This window comes from Ursus arctos, unplaced genomic scaffold (genome assembly GCF_023065955.2).
Source record: "Ursus arctos isolate Adak ecotype North America unplaced genomic scaffold, UrsArc2.0 scaffold_9, whole genome shotgun sequence".
NCBI classification, from domain to species: domain Eukaryota; kingdom Metazoa; phylum Chordata; class Mammalia; order Carnivora; family Ursidae; genus Ursus; species Ursus arctos.
Window position 1 is genome coordinate 3,456,574 of NW_026623111.1, and position 20,582 is coordinate 3,477,155.

A 20,582-nucleotide genomic window follows, 5' to 3' on the forward strand; every position below is an offset into this window, starting at 1 on the left:
CGGCAAGGCGGGAAGCAGGTATGTGAGTCCAGGGGAGCAGGGGGTCCTGGGGCTCAGGCCCAGGTTCAGCTCTGGGACGTGGAGGTGGCCAGAGAGCACGTGTGCGCACAGCAGCCAGGAACCCACGAGGGCCGCCTCACACTTTGCAGGTACCTGCCGCGGGGAAGACAGGGTCCTAGGCGTCCTCTGTGTGGGGCTCAGGTATGACAGTCCCCACTTTCTCTGCAGGGGCTGTGCTCTTTGGCTCCTGCTGGGTGGAGTCTTTGTTGATCTGTGGTCATCTCCGCAGACTGGAGGGCGCCTATTTGCTGGGTGCCTTTGTTCCTTAAAGGGCCAAGCCCTGTGGGCTGGTTGCTCTCATCCCGAGAGCTGAGCCCAGAACAAGGTGCCCGGGACTCCCTGCACAGCGGTGGCCCCGGGGCCAGGAGCCCATTAGGACTAGCTGTTTCCCTCTTGGGACTGGGGTAAGCTTTAAATGAAACCCCCTTTTCTTTTTGCTAAATACTGAATGAGAGGTGCAAGATAGTGGTTAGTACCTCTAAATACTTGCTTTGAGCAAACTCTGAGGACTGGGTAATGGGCTAATCACCCATTCTCCAAGAACACACCCAAGGGTGCGTCTCGGTAATCGCTCTCCTCTCATCGTCGCGGAGCGGGGAAGGAAGCTGGAAATGTTACCAGCAGTGGGGCACGTCCCACATTCTTCGGGGCTCAGAGCCGGGAGGTGAGCCAGGACTGGCGTAGGAGGGGCCGCATCCCAGCGGGACAGGAGGGCCCCTGATGTTTTTATTTCAGGGGAGAGAGCTTTATTTTTAATATAAAAACAATTTATAACTCTTGTAGAGCTCCAGAAAAATGCAAAGAAGAACACAAACATCACACGGAATTCCCCCACCGAGTTACAATTCCTGTTAGCACCGCGGTGGACAGGATTCCAGAAATTTCTTTTTGTACAAATACCCAAAATCACTGAATCCAGTTTTTGATAAGTAGGTTCACGCTGTTTATGTAGTTCAATATCAGCTTTTTAAAAAGGATTTTATTTATTTATTTGACAGAGAGAGAACACGAGTGGGGGTGGGGAGTAGCAGAGGCAGAGGGAGAAGCAGGCTCCCCGCTGAGCAGGGAGCCCGATGTGGGGCTGGATCCCAGGACCCTGGGATCATGGCCTGGGCTGAACGAAGGCAGATGCTTCACCGACTGACCCCCCAGGTGCCCCTGATATCAGCTTTTTTTTCTCTTGTGTTTGACGTGAACATTTTTCCATGCCAGTTAATAGGGATCTGCTCATCCTCGTAAATGGCTGTGTGGTGGTCCCACGTCCACACTGGGGAGGGTCCAAAAGGCCAGGCTGTGGAGCGGCAGATGGGGCTTCTGCTTGCGCCCCACCGGCTGGAGCTCAATCCCACGGCAAAGCTCCATGCGAGGCAGCCTGTCCGTGTTGCGTGGCCAGCAAGAGGAGAGGATGGATTTGGCGGACAGCTGATGAGCCCAGCTCATCTCTGTAGGGTCAGTCTCTGGAAGGAGAACTGTCAAGTTCTCTACCCTGGCTCCCAGAATGCTTTGCTGACTCTCATTCATTTGCTGAGTTTGTGCCAGGCACTGAGCTGGGTCCTGGGATGAGTGATGAGCAAAAACCACATGAGCTCTGCCCTCCCAGACTCAGTGTGATGGGGGAGACAGAACCCATCAGGGGATGCCCCAAATGAGTATGTGTAATTATATACCAAGAGAAGGGCTCAAAGGGGAGGAACATGGGCCATTAAAAATGGGTAGAAGTTGACTGGGTGTAGTAAGTGTTGTGTTTGCGTGTGTGTGTGTGTGTGTATGTGTGCACATACGTCCATGTGTGTAAGGCGAGGGAGGCCCACAGGAAGAGAATTCCAGGAAGCACAGACTGCATGTGCAAAGGCCCTGGGGCAGGAAGAAGCAGGGGCTGTTTGAGGAAGAACTTTAAGGAGGCTAACCTGTCTGTACTTGAGCAGGGTGAAGGTTAAGAATGGGGCCAGGCCTTACAGGGCCCTGGGCCATGTTAAGCAGTGTGGATTTTAGTCTTAAGGACAATGGCTTTTAAGTTGAGGGACTCCCTGTTAGGTTTGTAATTCAAAATAACAACGAGGCTGCACTGTGAGGCCCAGATTGGCCATGTGGATACAGGAGACTGGGAGGCAATTGAGTCATCCAGGCAAGAGACGCTGGCATCTCGGACGGTGGGGTGGGGGTGGTGCCGGGGCGAGAAGTGGGCGGATCTGGGGTTTGGGCACTATTTGGGAGGTCAAGGTGGCAGGACTGGGTCATGGAGTGTGCAGAGTGGTGAGTGGCAGGGACTTGTCTGGTGTCACTCCAGGGCGGCGGGATGGGGTGGGTGTGGTGGTGGCCCCTGCGTGGAGAAGGATGAGCTGGGACCGTGACGATGATGGATGCGATGGGGTTGGCCAGGGAGATTCAGGGTGCTTAGCCTGGTGAAATGAAAGGTTCCTGATAGGGGCCCGTAGCACATAGTAGGTGCTCCGTAAATGTTGGCGACATGTGGAGGAGGAATGGCAGTCCTTGGCAGCTCTGGAAGTGTGGTCACAGGGAAGTACGGTCAGATGAAGCATGTGACCCCAGTGGGCAGGCAGACTTTCTGGGAGAGCCATCGGGGGCCTGGCTGAGTGCCGTTCCTGAGATCCAGGGCTCTCTGTCCTAGAGGGTGTGGGCCCTGGCTCCTGGCCACAGGACCTGAGGGCCTCATGCGTTGGAAGGTCTCAGGCCCTTGCTGCATTTGATGGTTACCCTCCAAGGGTCTGCTTCCAGGAGCAGAAGGAGTCTTGACTGTTGCTGGGCAGAATCAGATATCCTGAGGCCACTCCCGGCACATCTCTGCGCGGCCCTTGCCGGAAGACATCACCATGCCGCCCATGCATCAGTCCCGCCGTGCGAGGGCGGCATCCTGATGCGGGGGGGTCACACATTGTTCAGGATGACCGTCTGCTGTGCCCCGGCTCGTCAGTGCACACCCAGGGACATTCTGCTCTGTAGCTAGGACGCTGTCCCAGCCAAGCCTCCGGAGAGACAGAGCCAGTAGGAGATAAACAGGTGAACAGGCAGACAACACAGACATGGACATATTTTCAGGAATTGGATCCCGTTGCTGTGGGGGCAGGCAGGTCTGAAACCTGGCGGGCAGGCTGGCGGGCTGGAGACCCAGGCCGGAGCTGATGCTTCGAAGAAGAATTTTTCCCGGGAAGCGGCCGGTTTTGCTCATAAGGCCTCCCGCAGATTGGTGAGGCCCCTTCGGTACCGAGACTAAGCTTTACTAACGGGAACCCCATCTACAGAAGTCTAGCAGCCCCTAGACTAGTGTTTGGCCACACAGCTGGGTACCACACCTGGCGAGGCTGGCACAGAAAGGGCGGCCACCATGGGAAGCAAACGAGTGAATGAGAACAAAAGGGGCCTGGGGGCCTGGCCCAGGGAGTCCCTGGAGGGCCCTCCAGACCCGACACATCCAGGGTTTGCAAGTGCTCAGGTCTGCACAGCTCAGGGAGCAGCCCCTTGCAGAGGCGTCTTGTGGCTTCTGGACTGTCCCCACCAGACCTTGAGGCTAAATGCACCCCTGAGTTTGCTCCAACAGTAAGAACCCAAGTCAGAATGTGCCTGAAAAAAAAAAAAGGATCCTGTAGTTAAGAATATGTCCTTTGTTTAAACTCATCCAACTGGTCTGGTGAGAATCTGATAGACTGATGACAGCGGCCCAGTGTGTGCCCAGTGCAAGGGTCTGGGAGCCTCTGAGAGACGGGGCCGCAGAGAATCCAGCACTTCGGGGGCTTCCAGGTCTGAGCATGAGCAGTCCTCCCAGGCCAGGCCAAGTGGCAGGGATTTCAGGGTGGAGGATGGGAGGGAGGAAGGAACCACAGGGGAGAGGAAGGTAGACAGACAGAAGCAGACCACATGGAGAGGGGGGAAGCTGGAAGGCAGTATGACAGGGACATGGGAACAGAGATTTGAATTCCGGGGTACACATGGCCAACAGAGATTGTCCCTGGAGGAGGGTGGGAGACCAGGCTGAACTGGCAGGCCTGTGCCCACCCTCATGGAGCTGGGAGCTGGATGAGGTCAGCAATGACCAGGTCAGCAGGGGCCTGATTGGCCAAGGCAACCCAAGAGGGTCCCCTGGAGGAGGGGCATTTGAGCTGGGACATAGAGGATGAGGAAAAGCCATGTGCGAAGTGAAAGAACATTGCAGGCCTTGGGGTGGCAAAGAGCCTGGCATGTTCTAGAACCCACCACAGAGCAGAGTCGTGGCAGGAGAGGTGGGCAAGGACACATGATGGTGATGCAGGGCCTCAAAGCACCTGACGGCCACGTCACTCCATCTGGCACAGCCTGCGTCCCCTCCTTACCACACGGGCTCTGGGAGAGGTCACGTGACTGCATGCGGAGTGCTCCCAGCTCTCCCCAGGCACAGGCCAACACTCCACAAATGGCAGTGGCCATTGTCATGTTGACAGTGATGTCATTGTGACAGTGATGTTGTGGGCACCACGATGCCATGATGCAACGATAATGATGCCATGCTGATGATGACGTCGTTGTGATGATGATAACGTTGTATTGGTGATATCTTGATGACGATGATGTGGTGATGATGATGATACCATAATGTGATGATGTCGTGATGACGGTGATGTCGTGATGACAGTGATGTCGTAGTGACGGTGATGCCATGATACGATGATGTCATTAGCAGGGGCCTCGGGCTAAGGGGCTGAAGCTTCAGAGTGTGGCCCCACTCAGTGGGACTTGCTCTGCAGCAGGCCCCCTCTTCTCGCAGGCTAGGCCGTGTGAGCGAGTAGGGCTGCACCGTGGAGCCCAGTCCTCCAGAGAAAAGTGGCCCCTCGCTGGCCCAGGAGAGGCAGGCTGAGCAGGCCTGGGCCTGAGCCCCACCCTGGCACATCCCACACCGGTACAGGACCCAGCAGTGCCTAGTGGGCTGGGTGGAAGGAGCAGGTGAGGGTCCCTCCCAGGAGCACAACTGAGCTTGGAGAAGTGAGGGGCTGTTGGAAGTGCCCTGCAGGGTGAAGGCCGGGGGAGGGACAGGCTGGTCCCAGCCTGGTGCAGAGGCAGCATGGCCCCGAGGGGGCTCTCCGGCCACTGGGCCCCTCCAGGCTTCTCCAGGCTTCCTGGTCTGGCTCTGTGTCTTCTTGGCTGTGTGACCTTGGGTGAGACCCATGACGTCTATGAGCCAGGGTTTCCTGGGGCCATAAAATGAGGAGGATCTCAGGATGTGAGGATGGTGACAGATGCGGCGAAGGCTCTCATCCCAGCCTGGCCCGTGGTCCTCAGTCGGTGCAGGAGAATTGTGGGGTTTACATCCCTAACCGGGACCCTGACGTGGGCCTCACAATGTCCACGGAGCTCCCTGACACTGGGCACCAAGACTGTATGAATGATGTGTTTCTATCAGGATGGGCCACTTCACCAGTGTCACCCAGATAAAGTTCGGGATTTCTGCCACCAAAGGGATACATGGATGGCCAGGCCTCAGGGCCAGCAGGCCTGCGTTGAGCCCTTCTTGCAAGGGAAGCTCTGTGCACCTGCCCGCACAAGGGTCTGGGAACGCTGTAGGGGCACGCAGCAGGTCTGGCTCCTTAGGAAGCTCCCTGGGCCCCCAGGCAGAGTCTGGGGTTCCAATGTGCTCTTTGTGGGCTGCGTCATACCGGGGTGTCCCATGTCTGCAGCTGGGTCTGCAGCGTTGCACGAAGGAGCTGACTGTGGGAGTGCCCTGTGCCTCACACACCGACCACTCACTGCCCTCCTCTCCGTGTGAGCCCAACGGGAGAAGGAGTGTGCACGTCGGGGGTCGGGGCGGCTCCTCCGATGAGCTCCTGCGCGAGCTGGTGGCCAGTCCTTATGAGTCACACGTTCAGGAAGCTTCCACCGATGGGTCCTATCGCAGCGTGAAGTCAGAGATTCATTTCCCTTAGAGAACAACCTTCTGGCCTTAAGATGCTGGTAGAAAGATCGTTCATGCTTTATAAGGCAATGAGGCTTCTGGGTCACCAGTGTCCCCTTGACGAGGTCCTCCTGCATCATTCCTGGTCCCGCAGCCCTCACAGGGACCAAAGTGCTTTCTGAGCTGCCACCCCACCTGAGTGACATCTCCGTGGGGTGAGGGCAGCCGGATCAGGTTTAGTCCTGTGTCCCAGCACCCCCTCGCCCCCCGCAGTGACTAGAGGAGAGGCAGAGAGCAGGGGCCGAGCTCAGCCTCCACACGGCCAGCGCCGGCAGTCCTGCAGCCCACTAGCGCCTGCGAGTGCCCCGCGCTGGTTCCGGGGCACAGGCGTAGGAGTCCCCTGTCCCTGCCCAGGGTGCCCGTGACCTCGGGAACCACAGCTCAGGCCTCTCAGCGGCTGTAGGGCTGCTCCTCCTGCTACATTTCCGGAGTTTTGCATGCTGGTCATTAAACCCAGCCACTGCTGAAAATTAAGTAAACTTTCAATGACATAAGTTATATTCAAAGCAAAGGTACTGACTACTCAGTCGGCCCTAACTCCTCTACTACGGTTACGACCATCCACGCTGTCGAGGTTGCGAATGCCGACCGCACCTGTACAGGGGGAGCGTTCTGGGGCCGTGTGCTACTAGGCCTTCTGCCCAGCTCTGCCCTCGGTGACCTCGCGTTGGCAGCTTGAGACTGGGGCTGGTGTGAGAAAGAGGCCTGGGGGCTCTGGGAGCCTGCAGTGAGGGTGCAGTCAAGAGAGGCTTCCTGGAGGAGCCGAGATCCACGGCCAGGTCTGAGCAGTGAGCAGGAGCTGCCTGGACACACGAAGAGGGGCTGGCGTTCTGAGGGTAGAAGAGCGGATGCAGGCAGAGACGTGCTTATTCCCACTTTCCAGAATCATAACTGAGGTCAGGTCACGCAGCACAGCAGGACCGGGCTGGAGCCGCGGCCGGAAGCCCGGTAGGCCCGGAGGTCTTTGCATGCTGCTCTGGGAGGTCGTATGTGAGCACACCCCCGGCAAAGCATGTAGGTCCCTGCCATGCTGCAGAAGTGGCCTCCTCCCCAGGGGCACTTCTTGGGGAGCCCAGCACACCCCAGGAGTGAGGCTGTGCCCGAATGAGGCCAACCCACCCTCTACAAGGCGCCACAGCCTGGGCTTCCTCCCTGCCGGCTCAGGAAGGAGGTCGGCTGCCTGACCTTGACAGGCTTCTGGGGGTCAGGATGCCCCGCCTCCTGGGGAGCCTCAGGAGCCAGGGCCAGGGAATAGGCCCCGGGTCAGAAAGCTGGCTGCAGCGACTGGGGTCAGCTGTACCCCACGTGCCCCACCTGCTACGGGGCACAGGCTGAAGGAGGGCTCCTGAGTCTACACATGACCTTGAACGAGTTTATCTTGAATGCCAACCTGAACAGGGCCCCCAGCTCCTTCTCAACTAGGTGGCAGTGGAGACCCATCGGGACGAGCTCTGACACTTCAGATCACGCAGCTAGAGCCGGGGTGGGGAGAGGGGGGTGGTGAAGAGATGCCCTGCCGGCATTCCTCATCTGACACTTGCCTGGCCCTCCAGAGTCCTCAGGCGGCTAAATTCTCTTCTTGCTCTGCAGATGAGGTTGGCAGTCCCTGCTAGCCTCTAGGACTTCCCCTTACCCCAAGCATTCCCAGACCTAGCTACCATCATCGGCTCTGGGAGGCGTGCGCGCTAACCCCACCTTGGCCGGTCTCTGTGGGCCCAGCATTGTCAGCTCTGACAAGCGCCCCAGGTAATTGGCAAGGCCTGTGGGGCTGGGAACTCAGCTGGGACCCCAGGTAGCATCCTTCCCTCTCTCTTCTAATCCCACCCCTGTCTTCCCTGCCCTGGAGTGGGCTTCTGGTGGCAGCATCTTGGTCCCAAGAGTGCAGGTGGGCTGTGTGGGACCTGCAGTGACAGGGCTCTGCGGCTCCTCAAGTGCCCCCCCCCCCCGGCTCCCCTGGCAGGGCTCCCAGCTGCCACCGGCCCCCTTGCCCTGGCTGGGGGGACTCCCCGGCTTGAACGTATAGTCACCCCTCGGTACCGTCCTCCCCACCTCTGGGATACCATGGCTCTCCCCTTGTCTCCCTCCTTCGTATCCCCAAGGTGGCTACCCCCTTAAACCGCTCAGCGTGGGGATCCCTGTCTGCTCTGTAGGAACACCTGTGGTTGCCTTTCAGGTCACCTCAGACCTCCCATGCTTGTCCGCTGAGGACAGCATGGAGAAGGCAGGACGCCTGCCCCCGCGCCGGCTTCGGGCTCTGGACGGTCCCTGGATCCACTGCATGTCCGTTCAGTCTCCCAGGGGCCTGTGCCCCCGGCGCAGCCAGGCCGCCAGTCGGTGCTGAGAGCAGTGGAAACAGTTTTCCTCTTATCTTCCTGTCTTCACATCTCGATTGCCCCACAGTGATTGGGAAGGTTGTGATTTGGTACCTGGAAGTGGGGTGCTATTGTCCGATGACAATTCCGTGTCTCCGTGGACTGGCCGTGGACTCCTCGGCACGTCGGCATCCACGCCGCACTGATGGTTCATTTCTGGTGAGCGCCGGGATCTCTCCCCATGTGCAAGCAAGCACAAGATGGCAGCTGGCGGCCCATTCCTGGCGGAGACTCGCTGGACGGGGTGTTTGCGTGTGTGTGTGTGTGTATGTGTGTGTGTCCCTGTGTCAGTGTGTGTGTGTCTCTGTGTGTCTGTGCATGTGTGTGTCCATGTCTATGTGTGTGTGTCTCTGTATCTGTGTCTGTTGTGTCCGTGTATATGTGTGTGTCTCTGTGTCGGCGTCTGTGTGTGTCCGTATATATGTGTGGCCATGTGTGTGCACACACGCACATGCTGAGTACTCTGGGCCCAGGTTCAACTAGGAGCCTTCAGTGGTGCACACGAGAGTGAGGGTGTCCTGCGTTCCCTCCTCCGGGTCATGCCAACAACCGGGCTCCAGAACCCACCGCCTGCCACACGGATTTGGGGATCTCTGTGAATGCATGAACGGTGACGATGGGTGTCTAAGCTTTTTGTGGCTCACCTGTGTCTTCACCTCCGTATCTCTGGACCACCACGACCTTTACTATGCGTAGTTTTTACAGTCAAAGAAACCACATTTTGGGGGCAAGAATTGTTTTCCTTGATCGTCGAGTTCCCATCAAACCCACCCTGTGGGCCACTTTCCCGTTGAGAAGCCTGTGGCCTTTAGCCCACGTTGTGCGACCACCTCCTCGGTTGAGTTCTGGAACATTTTCACGCCCCCGAAAGGAAATGCTGTCCCATCGAGCAGTCGGTGCCCCCTTCCGTCCATCCCCAGCCCTGGCAGCCGCTTCTCTGCTCCCGGTGCCTGTGGCTTTGCCCCTTCTGGAAGCTCCGCAGAAACGGAATCACACGCTCTGTGGCCTTTTGAGTCTGGCCTCCGTCACGGGCCCTTCTGTCGCACGCCACGTCCGAGCTGCTGCGCACGTCAGGCCTTCCTCCTTCTCGCGGCTGGGCGACACTCCACCGCGCTTCGTCTGCGCGTGGGCGGCTGGTCGTTTCCCTGTTTTGGCCGCTGTGAATCACGCCGGTGTGCCCAGGGGCGTGCGGGTACGTTCTGGAGCCCCGTTCAGTCGGGCCCCTAACCGAGGCTCCTTCTCCAGGTTCGGTGATATGTGCTGCAATGTGGGAACTGCAGGGATGCAGAGGGAACACCAGGATCTGGAAGGCCCCGGGCACGCAGGGGAGCCCACGGCCTCCTGGGCGTCTGGACAGCCCAGTAGCCCGGAGCTGGCCCGGCGGCGCGCGCTGCAGAGCTCCTCACTGCTCCTCTCTGGGTTCTTGTTTGTTTGCAGAGGCACCTGTCGCCCGAGGACTTCCAGGAAGTGTTTGGGATGAGCGTGGAAGAGTTTGACCGCCTGGCCCTCTGGAAGAGGAATGACCTCAAGAAGAAAGCCCTATTGTTTTGATGGCCACCCGTGTGTGTGACCACGCGCGTGCCAGCAGCTGAGCACGAGACGCCTGGCGAGAACCACGAAAACCCCTCCTACTGCACCTGGCTCTGGCTTCTCTGTGTCCTCGGGGGGGCGGGTGGTGGGCCCCTGGAGAGGGGTGGGCTGGAGGCTGGGGCAGGAGGCGGTCCCAGAGCTGTTTCTGCCTGCGACTCTCCTGCCCCCGGTTCAGAGCCCAGAGCCCAGAGCCTTGCTTTGCACTGCTCCTTCCCCGCTGTTGCTTGGCATCAGGGAGATTCTGCGAAGTAGCTGTCCCAGGAGATCAAGGAACATTTCCACGACATGCAGCCCACCTTCCCGACCCCTGTGCAGTGCCCGGCTCCCCGCACTAGGCCCTGGGGGTGCAGAGGGGCCTTGACTTGGGAGTTGGGGAGGTTGGTCAATGACAGTCGCTGACACGATCGTGGGGGGATGGGCACCTGGCTCCCAGTGGCTGCTCACCCCTACCCCCTTGCTCGGCCCTGGGCAGGCACGGTCTCACGCACAGAGAGGCCAGGCCAGGGCGAGTGCCGAACAACACCCCGGGCTGCACGAAGGCAAATGCGGGTGCATGATTCTTGCAGTGCTTTTGACGAGTCTGTGTTTAGGGACAAACGTCCGCCTGACAGGGTACCTTCAGCCAGGGTCCTCCGTGCACTGCATTTTTCTTCCAAATCATCCCCTAGATGCCTAAATGATATCTTTAAAGTAACACAGAAGTTTTTATTTTATTAAAGAGCATAGCCTACTTAAACATAAGATGACATATATAGAATTCCATTTTATGGTTCCACGGAAGGGGAGAGCCTCCAGCGTTATTCTCCACTGTTTGGATCTGTGTGTTTTTGCTCCTTGGTGTGCTCCTAACACCAAGGGCTCCTTGTCATCTTTCTTTCCATTTTTTTTCCTTTTTCACCTGTCACACGGGTGTCCTTAAGGGCAGCCCTCGCCCACGTAACGCCCATGTAATGCCCATGTAATGCTCTTCGTAAGTATGTGTGACATGTAGCCACCACTGTCTGCCTCACTGTTACTCTCCACATCTTGGAGGGAGAACATCCCCTTCTGATGGCCAAAGCCCCAGAATAAAGGATTTCCACGCACCCAGCCTAATACCCACCGTAGCCCTTGGTGAGTCCGTCTTTCCCGCGGTGAAACATAGGCCCCCCGGGTGAAGCCTCGTGCATGCGTGTGTGGTCCTGAGACAGGCACCTGGCTGCTGGGGAAGGAGGAGGGAGCTGCCACCCTCCTCTGGCCTGCAAGGTCAGCACAGGGTCCCGCAGCAGAAGGCTGGGCCCCCACTGAAAGGTGTCCCTGTCTGTTGTTAGGTGCAGGTAGGGCTGGTGCCTGTCACAGGATGCTTGTAACGTGGGCTGAGAGGTTTACAAAACACTGGGAAGCTGTCACTGAAGTCTGGTTCCCTGTCTTCTATGGAGCTGTGTCTTTCTGTGTGTCCTGGCCGTCCCGTCTGTGAGTCGGTGTGACTCAGATGCTTCCGGCCCCGCCACGCACCCCATCACGCACCGGCTTCCCGCCAGCCCGGCTTGGGTGGGGAGGCGTGTTTCCAGCACCTACTGCGCTTCCTTCCCCTTCGCAGTCTGAGGCCCAAGCAACTGGAAACCCCCGTTTTCTCATTAGTGCAATGTCCTGCCAGCTCCCAGGGGAACCTGGAAAAATAAAGGGTAGTGTATCCTAACGTGTGAAGGTGAAAGCCACTTCTCATCGATGTGTGTCATTTCTCAGCGCACGGACCCCTTCTGCTGGTGGCGCCTGGGGAGGGCGTCTGCAGAAAGCATACCCAAAGCTGGTACTCTGACCGGGGTGGCTCTGGGACACAGGTGTGCCCCTGGCCCGTCCCAGGCAGACCAGGGCACGGGGTCACCCTGACCACACTGAGTCCGCCCTCACCCCTCCCTGGACGGACACCACAGCTCCCAGGCAGGCCATTCCCAGCCGACAGCCAGGGCCCCCACGCAGCAGCCCGCTCCGCACCAGGTCTTGGGGTCTGTCCCGTATGTCACAGCCACGAGCACTATCTCTGAGTTCCCTAAGGCAGCAAGTCTCAAGCCTTTGCACGTGCTCTCCTCCCTCCCAGGCGACGCCCCTCTCTCTCTTCTCCGTTCAGCTCAGACGTTCCCACGCCAGACAAGCCCCTCCCTGGCTCTTTAGGAAATCTGCACCCTGCCTATGCCAGGATTCACGGCGCCCACCTGCCGTCCCCACACTGGCCTCGGTCTAGTGACTCTTTCCTCCACCACCTGTAAAGCCTCGAGGGCTGAACCGTGCTCTGCAACCAGGGGATGAGGTCGGGATATTTGGTAATGAGACGGGGGCCCGACTGGACACTGTGCTGACAGCAGACTGGTCCTTAGTTTCTGGGCTGCCCTCCAGAGGCGAAAGCCATCTACCCCATAAGTGAAAGCCAGATTGTTGCAGAACTAGTTCCCATTGCCCTTGTCTCCCCCTCCCCGACCCCACCTGTGGTTGCGACCCAGCACAGCCCTTCCTGGGAGGAGCGCAGCCCTAGCCAGCACACTTCCTGCAAATTTAACAAGAAAGGACATCAGCACTGCCCTGGTGGCCCCCAGAGCTGCCTGGCTATTACTGAATTAGCTTTCATGAATAATAGAGGTTCCCTTTTCTTCTGCCTGAATCCCGAGGTCCAAGGAGCCTTCCTCAGCTGAACGTCATTCCTGAGAGCTCCCTTTAGCAGCCCTGCCTGCTGACAGCTCTTCCCGCCTCTGTTCCCCAAACATCTCTCTATTCTAACAAAATGTGCCCCATCATTCACCCTGGTCCATTCTGTGCTCAAGAGCCCACGGCAATGTATCCGTAGCACACACTTGCCCACGCCAGCCCCTGCCTGGAAGACCTCCCTGGGGGAGACCTCCGTGGCTGCTCCCTGCCTCCTTCACGGGTATCACCTGGCCACCGACTCCCTCCACAGTCTCTTCCTTCCTCTTCCCCGCTTTCTCTTGTTTCTTAAGCAGCACCTCCCACTTTCCTCCCACACACGGTCACCCTTTCCAAAGGCTCTTTCCTCCGCCTGGAATGCCCCGGCCAGCAATGCCCCCTCCTACTCACCCTTCAATACCCAGTGGAGCATCTTCTCCAAAGACTTCCATGATATGACCCTCTCCCCAACCTGTTAGCACTCTTCTTTCCATCCAGATAGCCTAGTTCATCCACAAATATTTACTGAGCTGGGCATGCATAACAAAACAGAGATGAAAAAGACACTGTCCCTGACCTCAAGAATGGATCGCACACCCATGGGGGAAATGTACTGTGAATTGTGTTCCTCACAAGCCCACCCAATGAAGCCCTAACCCCCAGTGTGACTACATTTAGAGATGGGGTCTGGAAGGAGGTAATTATGGTTAAATGAAGTCATAAGGTGGGGCCCTGATCTGATAGGGCAGGTGCCTTATAAGAAGAGGAAGAAAGTTTCCTAAAAGGCCATGTGAGGAAACAGCGAGAAGGTGGGCATCTACAAGCCAAGAAGAGAGCTCTCACTAGAAACCGAATTTGCTGGCAGATGATCTCTGACTTCCCAGGTTCCGGAACTGTGAGGGATAAATTATCGTTGTTTAAGCCCTCAGTCCGTGGTATTTTGTAACAGTGCATCTGACTGATACAAGACGGTCAAGGACCAGGCCATGGCAGTGCGGGCGGTGAGCTCTGGGAGAGTGTGGGCAGGAGCCTAGCCGGGAGCAGGTGGGGTGGCGGGGAAGGCTTTCTACACCGAGCGCCACTAGGGCTGAGTCCAGAAGGGTGAGCGGGAGTCAGAGTGAGAAAGATGGAAGGAGCATTGCAGGCCGAGGACACAGCTCACGTCAAGGTGAGAGGACAGGAAGCTGTCTGCTGCCTCCAGGAGCTGCCTGGTGTGGCTGGGGTGGGGCGCGTTCCCTTCTCTGTGCTCCGCAGTAGCCTGGTTCTACCTGGGTTAGGACACTTTCCCCATCAGCTCATAACTACCTGTACCCTCCGTTGGGGAAATGCTGCCATGCCCTGCCTCGAGCTGCTTGGCACACACCATTTCTGTATAACACGTCGACCTTGTGTGCAAACATCTGCGTCTCCGGCCGCGGGATCTGCTCTGCCTGCGTGAGGGGCAGGACCAGAACGCCAGGGAGTAAATGCAGCTCTGGGAGCAGCTCTCAACCAGGGAGCCTTCCCAGGTCTTCCCGCACTGACTGGGACAACTCCGAGCTCACCTCCCCTGGGATTGAGCCCCTGCTACTCACCACGGCCACTTGCTCACCGACACACTTCCCTGGGCTCCTTCCCTTCTCTCCCCGACCTTCCTTCCTCTGCCCCGGTGCTTCCTGGCATCTCCTTCCACTTAAGTGGCTTGTCCTCAGTCCTGATTTCTGAGTCTACTTCTGGGGATGCCCCTCTTTCCACCCCACACTCCAGCCTAACCTACGGCAGGTAGAAAGGTGTTACTCTTACAGCCAGCCCAGGAGCAAACACAACTGTCTGACATAAGCCTCCGGGGCCGTGGAAGGTGGATGGGTGATCACCACCGCTGCTCCTGCGATAAGGCAGGAGCCCTACCCCATGGTCGAAGCCCCGCTGTCTATCCTAGAAGCATTGGGATAGGCTCTTGCTCTCTCTAGCCTACGGAAAACACTTTCTGCATCTCATGATGGATTTGTCTGGAGTGCCCACAGGAAGCTGCTGGTCTGCGGGGACCTGCAGCTCTCTCCTGAGACCCCCTGGCAGGAGAGAGGGACCCTGAACTGGGGGAAAAGTGGCCACACCCTCCATCCTGTCTGCAATCGCTGCTGCCATTGTCCTTCTGCCTTGGGCTCCATCTGGCCCACCCTTCCTCGAGGGGGTCTTTTTCCAGCTGCCCTGGGTCACCAGCTCCAGGCTGGCTCCTGACAGGACCCCTGACACCAGCAATTCTGAGCATGCACAGACCCCGTGGTCTGCCTGCCTGCAGTCCTGGCCCTCAGCATGTCAAGGACTCAGGCATGTGAGGGCTGCCAGGAACCCACTTTGCTGCCCCCCAGTATTGCCCTCTGGTTCAGACGCTCCCTACAAGTCCTATGAGGCTTTGGAGACAAGGCTGCCGGTCGAGGGGTGCCTCTCACCTGCCTGAATGCTATCTTACCTTCCCTGCACTAAGCGCTTGGTGGTCCTTCAAATGTCTCCAAGAGTTTTTCTGCTCTAGAGAAGAAGCTAAAGGGGCAGCCTTTCAGTTGGGGTTTATGGTCACTCTCTGGGCTCGGATATTCTCCCATAGACCAAAGAGAGCCCCTAGCACCATGAGGAGTGGGGAGGTATCTCCCATCACTTTTGGGGGGTAAGGCCATTCCATCTGTATCTTCTTCTCATTCAATGCTGACCAGCTATGGCTTCACCCAGCTCTGCTACCGGGCAGCATTAGTTGTCTTACAATCAAGGGGTCAGCTTCTGGGCACTGGGTCACCCCCTTCTCTGGGTGCTCCCAACACACCTGCCAGTCCATTCTTGTTCAGAGCAAGATAGCTGTTTCTCTGCCTCAGCCCATCCACCCAGGGCCTATAGCCGCCTGTAACCTTCCCTTCCAGTGGCTTCCCAGACCAACCCATGTGCTTTTCTCTGGGAAAGGAATTGTGAGGTTTGCTCTCAAAGCTTCTTTGCCATGGGCTATCCCATGGAGGAGGGGTTGGAGGGGCCAGGCCTGGGAGACGGAGACTAATAGGGATGCTTTCACCATAATTCTGGTGACAGCTGCAAAGGCCGGCGGGGAGGGGGGCGGTGGATTCCAGAAAGAGAGCCAGCAGGACCTGGCAGCTGGGGGTGGGGGATGGGGGAGAGGGAGGGACCCTGCTCCCTGGCAGGCATTGGGACAGATGCTGGAGCCACTCATGAGTGACGAAACCTAAGAGGAACAGCGGGTGTGGGGTGTGGAAGGCAGGGTCGAGCTGCTGCCTGTCATGGATGGGGTGCCCATGTGCTGCCCAGGGGGAGGCGCCCGGCAGGATGTTTCCGGTTTCAGCAGAATATGAGCTGTCCCTAGGGACAGTGCAGAAGTAGTAGGGCAGACCCAGGGGGACACTGGCGTTCTGAGCACTTGGCCTTCCTGCATCTGGCAGAGGAAGAACGGAGGACAGAGGCGACCGAGGAGGGCGGCACAACAGGGAGGGGAGCCAGGAGGGTGTGGTGGAGCTGAGGCTTCGAGAGGAGAGAGGGTCACTAACAGAGCAGAGGGTGAGGTGAGATGCGGTCGGGTGAGACCAAGCTGCGTGGGGCGGAGGCAGCCGGCAGTGGGTGCGGACCGCGGCCAGTGCACGGAAGTGCTGGTAGGTTTTGGAAGAGATGGATTGACAGGTTTTTTTTCCTTTTTCTTTCAACATTATAAGATGGTCTCACCGTCTTTCAACTTCACTTATTTCTGGTAAGAAGTCATCTCTCATTCTTATTGTTATTCACCAGAATATGATGTTTGCTTTATATGGCGGCTTTTTAAAAAATCATTTTTTAAATTTTTAAAAAGACTTTATTAGAGAGAGGGAGTGAGTGAGAGAGAGAGAAGGAGCAGAGGGCAGAGGCAGAAGCAGTCTCCTCGCTGAGCAGGGAGCCCAACGCAGGGCTGGATCCCAGGACCCTGAGATCATGACCTGAGCAGAAGGCAGATGCTTCACCCACTGAGCCCCCCAGGTACCCCTCTATGTCTGCTTTTAAGATTTTATTTTTAAGATCATTGGTTTTCAGCAGATGTGGTATTGGGTACAAAACATTTGAGTACAAAACATTCCCTTGCTCTGAGAAAAGTCAGCCGCCATGCAAGTTGCCGTTGGGGGGGGGGGGCGCGAACAGCTGTACGAGTGAGCTTGGAGACAGAACATCCCCGGCCAAGCCTTCCCGTGAGACCATGGCCCCGGCCAACAGCTGGATGGCAGCCTTGTGGGTCACCTGGAGGCGGAGGCACCCAGTCCAGCTGTGATGGGTGGCTGCCCCCTACAGAACAAGAGATGACACATGGCCATTGTTTTAAGCTGCTGGGCTTGGGGGTAACCTGTTACATGGCCACAGGTGGCTGGAGCAGCTGGCTGTCAGCTTTCAAGGCTTTGCTGAACTGACATCACCTCCGAAACAGGGCCCCGCTGCCACGAATGCTCTTTGTCCCTCTCGGCCCCAAATCTAGGAAGACTGAGTTAGAGGCGTCATGGAAATGCAGCTTACAGTGGCGTATAAGTAGTTTGTAATTGCGTTTTTCCTCGAAAGACATGTCACTGGAAGAGTCTGGAAAGAGGTCTCAGGTCACAAACCCCACCAAGGAGCCCTTCACAGTATCAAACCAGGTCAGGAGTTTCTGCAAAGAGTGTTGGTCCCTTTGGGGTCAATGAACCCTGATTTATTTTCCTATTGAATGAATGCTCTCTTTACATCAGGAGGACTGTGGGGCAAACAGGGGCGGGGCTCATTTTTTGAGGTGCCAAGAGGTCCCAACATTGATTTTCATAAGGGAAAAACCTTTCTACTGGTCAGAGCTGCGCAGCCCACCTGAACTGGGTGGTGGCTGGTGGTGTGTCAGTGAACGTGGAGCCCAAATAGCATGGCCACTGATGAGGAAAGAGAGTCAAGGTGAGTTTCTCCATGGGACAGACATTCGTTGAATGCCTCTACATGTCCGTTAGGAATTCTGTCTGTAACAGAAAAATTGACTAACACTGGCTTACACAACAAGGGATTTGCTTTTTCCTACCTCACAGAGAATCTGGAGGTAGGTGATTCCTTGTCTTGATTCAGTGGCTCAAGGGTGCAAGGGTCAGAATCTCTCTGATTCTGACTTTGCCCCTGGTTGTAAAGTGGCTGCTATGGATCCGGATATCACATGTGCATCCAAAAGTAATGATCTCTGCCGCCGAGAAAAGCCAGCATCAGCTGTGTTGACTCCTCTTCCTGAAGAGGAAAGCCTTCCCTGGAAATTCAGGTGTGCTGGTAAATTCTCAATTCCTGGCTTTCTGGGGGATGGGAGCAAGGAAGAAAGTCCCGATCTAGAGTCGTTACCAATTTCTGTGCTATGAATTCTCCTACCACATCGAATTTCAAGCTACCAACAGGGCGTTGCTGGCTGCGGCTACGGGAAGAGATGCCAGGAACCCAAAACTGTATGGTATTTCTATCATACAGTTACAGAGAATGTAAAATCCTCAATAGTATAGATAACTGTAAACTCTAGTAAAAAAAAAAACTAGGAAATAATGAATTTTGAATATTTATTTTTGTTTTTAATATAATTTTTAATTATAAGTTTATATCATTTAATTTTTAAGTGATGACTGTGTTTCAGAAGTGACTTTGCAAAATTCTTACACAATGAACAATCAGCTCTCAAGGTCCGGTCCAAATTGGCTCGAGGGCACCACTGTTAGAAACCTTTCAGCCAACTTCCACTGCGTCTCACTCGCCAGGACGGTGTCACATGTCCACCTCAGGCTGTGAGGGAGGCTGGGAAGACAAGACACAATTCAGGTCTATAGGATGGAATATGGCCAGGGAGCAGGGGCTGGAAAAGGACGGTAGGGCCAGCCAACAAGCTGACTGATCGGTCTGTCTCCAACCAACTGCCCTGGAACAGAACTGTGCTGAGATTTGGAGCACAGGGTGAGCAAGACGGTCCCATTCCTATTCTCTTGGGGCTTTCAGGGCTAGTGGCAAGAGAGAGGCTTTAAACAAATATGCGTGATTGTGATGCAGGCCAGCAGGACGTACAGGGTGCTCTGAATGTGTGTACTGGGGAGGGGACCTGGTATTAGTTTTTTATTGTTTCAGGAGAAATAACCACAGACGTAGCAGCTTAACATGACGCTCGCACGTCTCAACAGTTTCTGGGGTACATTTTAGCTGGGTCCTCTGCTTGGGCTTCACTCAACCTGTTGGCCAGGCTGCGCCCTCCCTTGGAGGCTTTGCTCGGGAAGAATCCACTCCCAAGCTTCTTCAGGTTGACGCCTGAATTTGTATCTGTGGGCCTGCATGATAGGGGGCCTGACTTTTCGATGGCGTGTCTGTCACAGTTGTGCTTGGTGTCGGGGTGGCTACAAAGCCTTCCCGGGGAAAGTGACATTTAGGGAGAGGCCAGAAGGGTCAGGAGGAGTTGGCTTGTACAGGGAGAAAGTGTGTCAGGCAGAGGGCAGTATGTGCAAAGGTCTGCGGCCTGGAGTGACCACCCTTTGTAGTAACTACTTTACTCCCTGGGATGGTATTTTCCTATTCTCTGATGTCATCCCCAAACCACAGTGGGGCCCTGACTGGAGAGGAGTAGGGAAGCTTCTTATATTCATGGAGGAATTTATTTGGCAAATCAGTTTGAAAGTCGGGCTTTCAGTGGTGTGTGTGTGTGTGTGTGTGTGTGTGTGTGTGTGTGTGTGTCTGCATGTGCAGGGAAATGGGACCTTATCCATTTATCTGTCTATTCTCTCACCATCCCGAGAACCTTAAGAGCACCAAGCTCTGCTCTGTGCACAGAAATGAGTCAGAGTCCTGCCTTGTCCTGGAGAGGTCACACTTCTCACTGAGTGGTGGTGGGGGGAGCCACTGAGACAGGAAATTCCCGCTGGTGATGTGAAGGAGGTGGGAATGCAGAGACGGATTGCATCAGGGAGCAAGGGACATAAAGCACCCAAGGATGGATTTCAGATTTTAGCCTGAGCAACTGTGTGGATGAAGGCCATTTACTGAGCACAAGAAGAATGCAGAGGACCGGCCGGGGGGTGTTGAATAAAGCACTTGTGTTGGCCACGAGAAGATTGAGATGCCCCGTGGGCAACCAGCTGGGGATCTGGGAGAGGTCAGGCAGGGCTGGAGACAGAGACCTGGCGATCACCATAGTATGTAGCCTGGAAGAGCACGAGATCCCCTGGTAAGAGAGTCCATGACGGATAGAAGGGCATCTGGCCCCAGCCATGGGCTACCCTGGTACCCCAAGAGGTAGAGGCTGGGCAGAGCAGGGGATGGGTCCTGGAGACCTGAGGAGTAGCTCCTGACATAGAGAGAAACCCAGAATGTGTGTCAGATGATGCTGAAAGATCAAATACAAGGAGGACAGAGGTTTTCAAGATGATCCGCTCTTGAATACACAGGGATGACAGAGGGAAAAGGAGGGCACTTCAGGTGCAAAAGAGCAAAACCACAGAGGCTTTGAGGTGGGAAAGGACAGCAGCTTGGCTCCTGGCTCTTTTATCAGGCGTTAAAGTGACCCTGACAAATCTCTGGTCCTGCGGGGGAGGGCCAGGTTTGCCTCTACGCCAAAGCATATCCTCTGTGCTGTGAAAATGTCGAATGAATAAAAGATGGATGAGTGAACAGGGAGACTGTGTGACTTGGGGCGGCAGTTGATCTCGCTCCTTGGGCCTCGGTTACCCTTTCTGTAATGCAGGCCAGCCCTACAAACCTGAGTTTGGGGTTTGGGGTGAGCATAGCCTGCTGAGCGGATTCCGAGCGGACAATACGCTCGGCCCTCCGGGTTTGGGCCGCGGACTCCGGCGCTAGCTGTCCTGCAGCCCCGCCCCGGCGCGGCCCCGCCCCCTCCTTTGTTTCCCCGGCCCCGCCCCCTGAGCGCGGCTCCCTCCCCATTGGTCGGGGGGCGGGACCCGAACGCCGGGCGCCGCCGGGGGCGGGGCGAAGGGGCGCGGGCGGGGCGT

At 56.6% G+C, this 20,582-nt stretch overlaps 1 protein-coding gene across 18 annotated transcripts in view; it reads left to right on the top strand.

Annotated features, from left to right (window-relative positions):
* ABLIM2 (actin binding LIM protein family member 2) overlaps nt 1-11,651 on the top strand; it is a 143,853-nt gene extending 132,202 nt beyond the window's left edge. For 17 of the 18 annotated variants that reach the window (XR_008958419.1, XR_008958429.1, XR_008958418.1 and 14 more), the window contains one exon: nt 9,808-9,913. Coding sequence is in view for 1 of the 18 variants with exons in the window: in XM_044379362.3 (XP_044235297.2) it covers nt 9,808-9,921 (114 nt within the window). In the remaining 17 variants the exon portion in view is untranslated. Of the gene's footprint in view, nt 1-9,807 lie in introns of all 18 variants that reach the window. The other variant, XM_044379362.3, reaches the window with a different exon arrangement.
* Nucleotides 11,652-20,582: the final 8,931 nt, after the last annotated feature.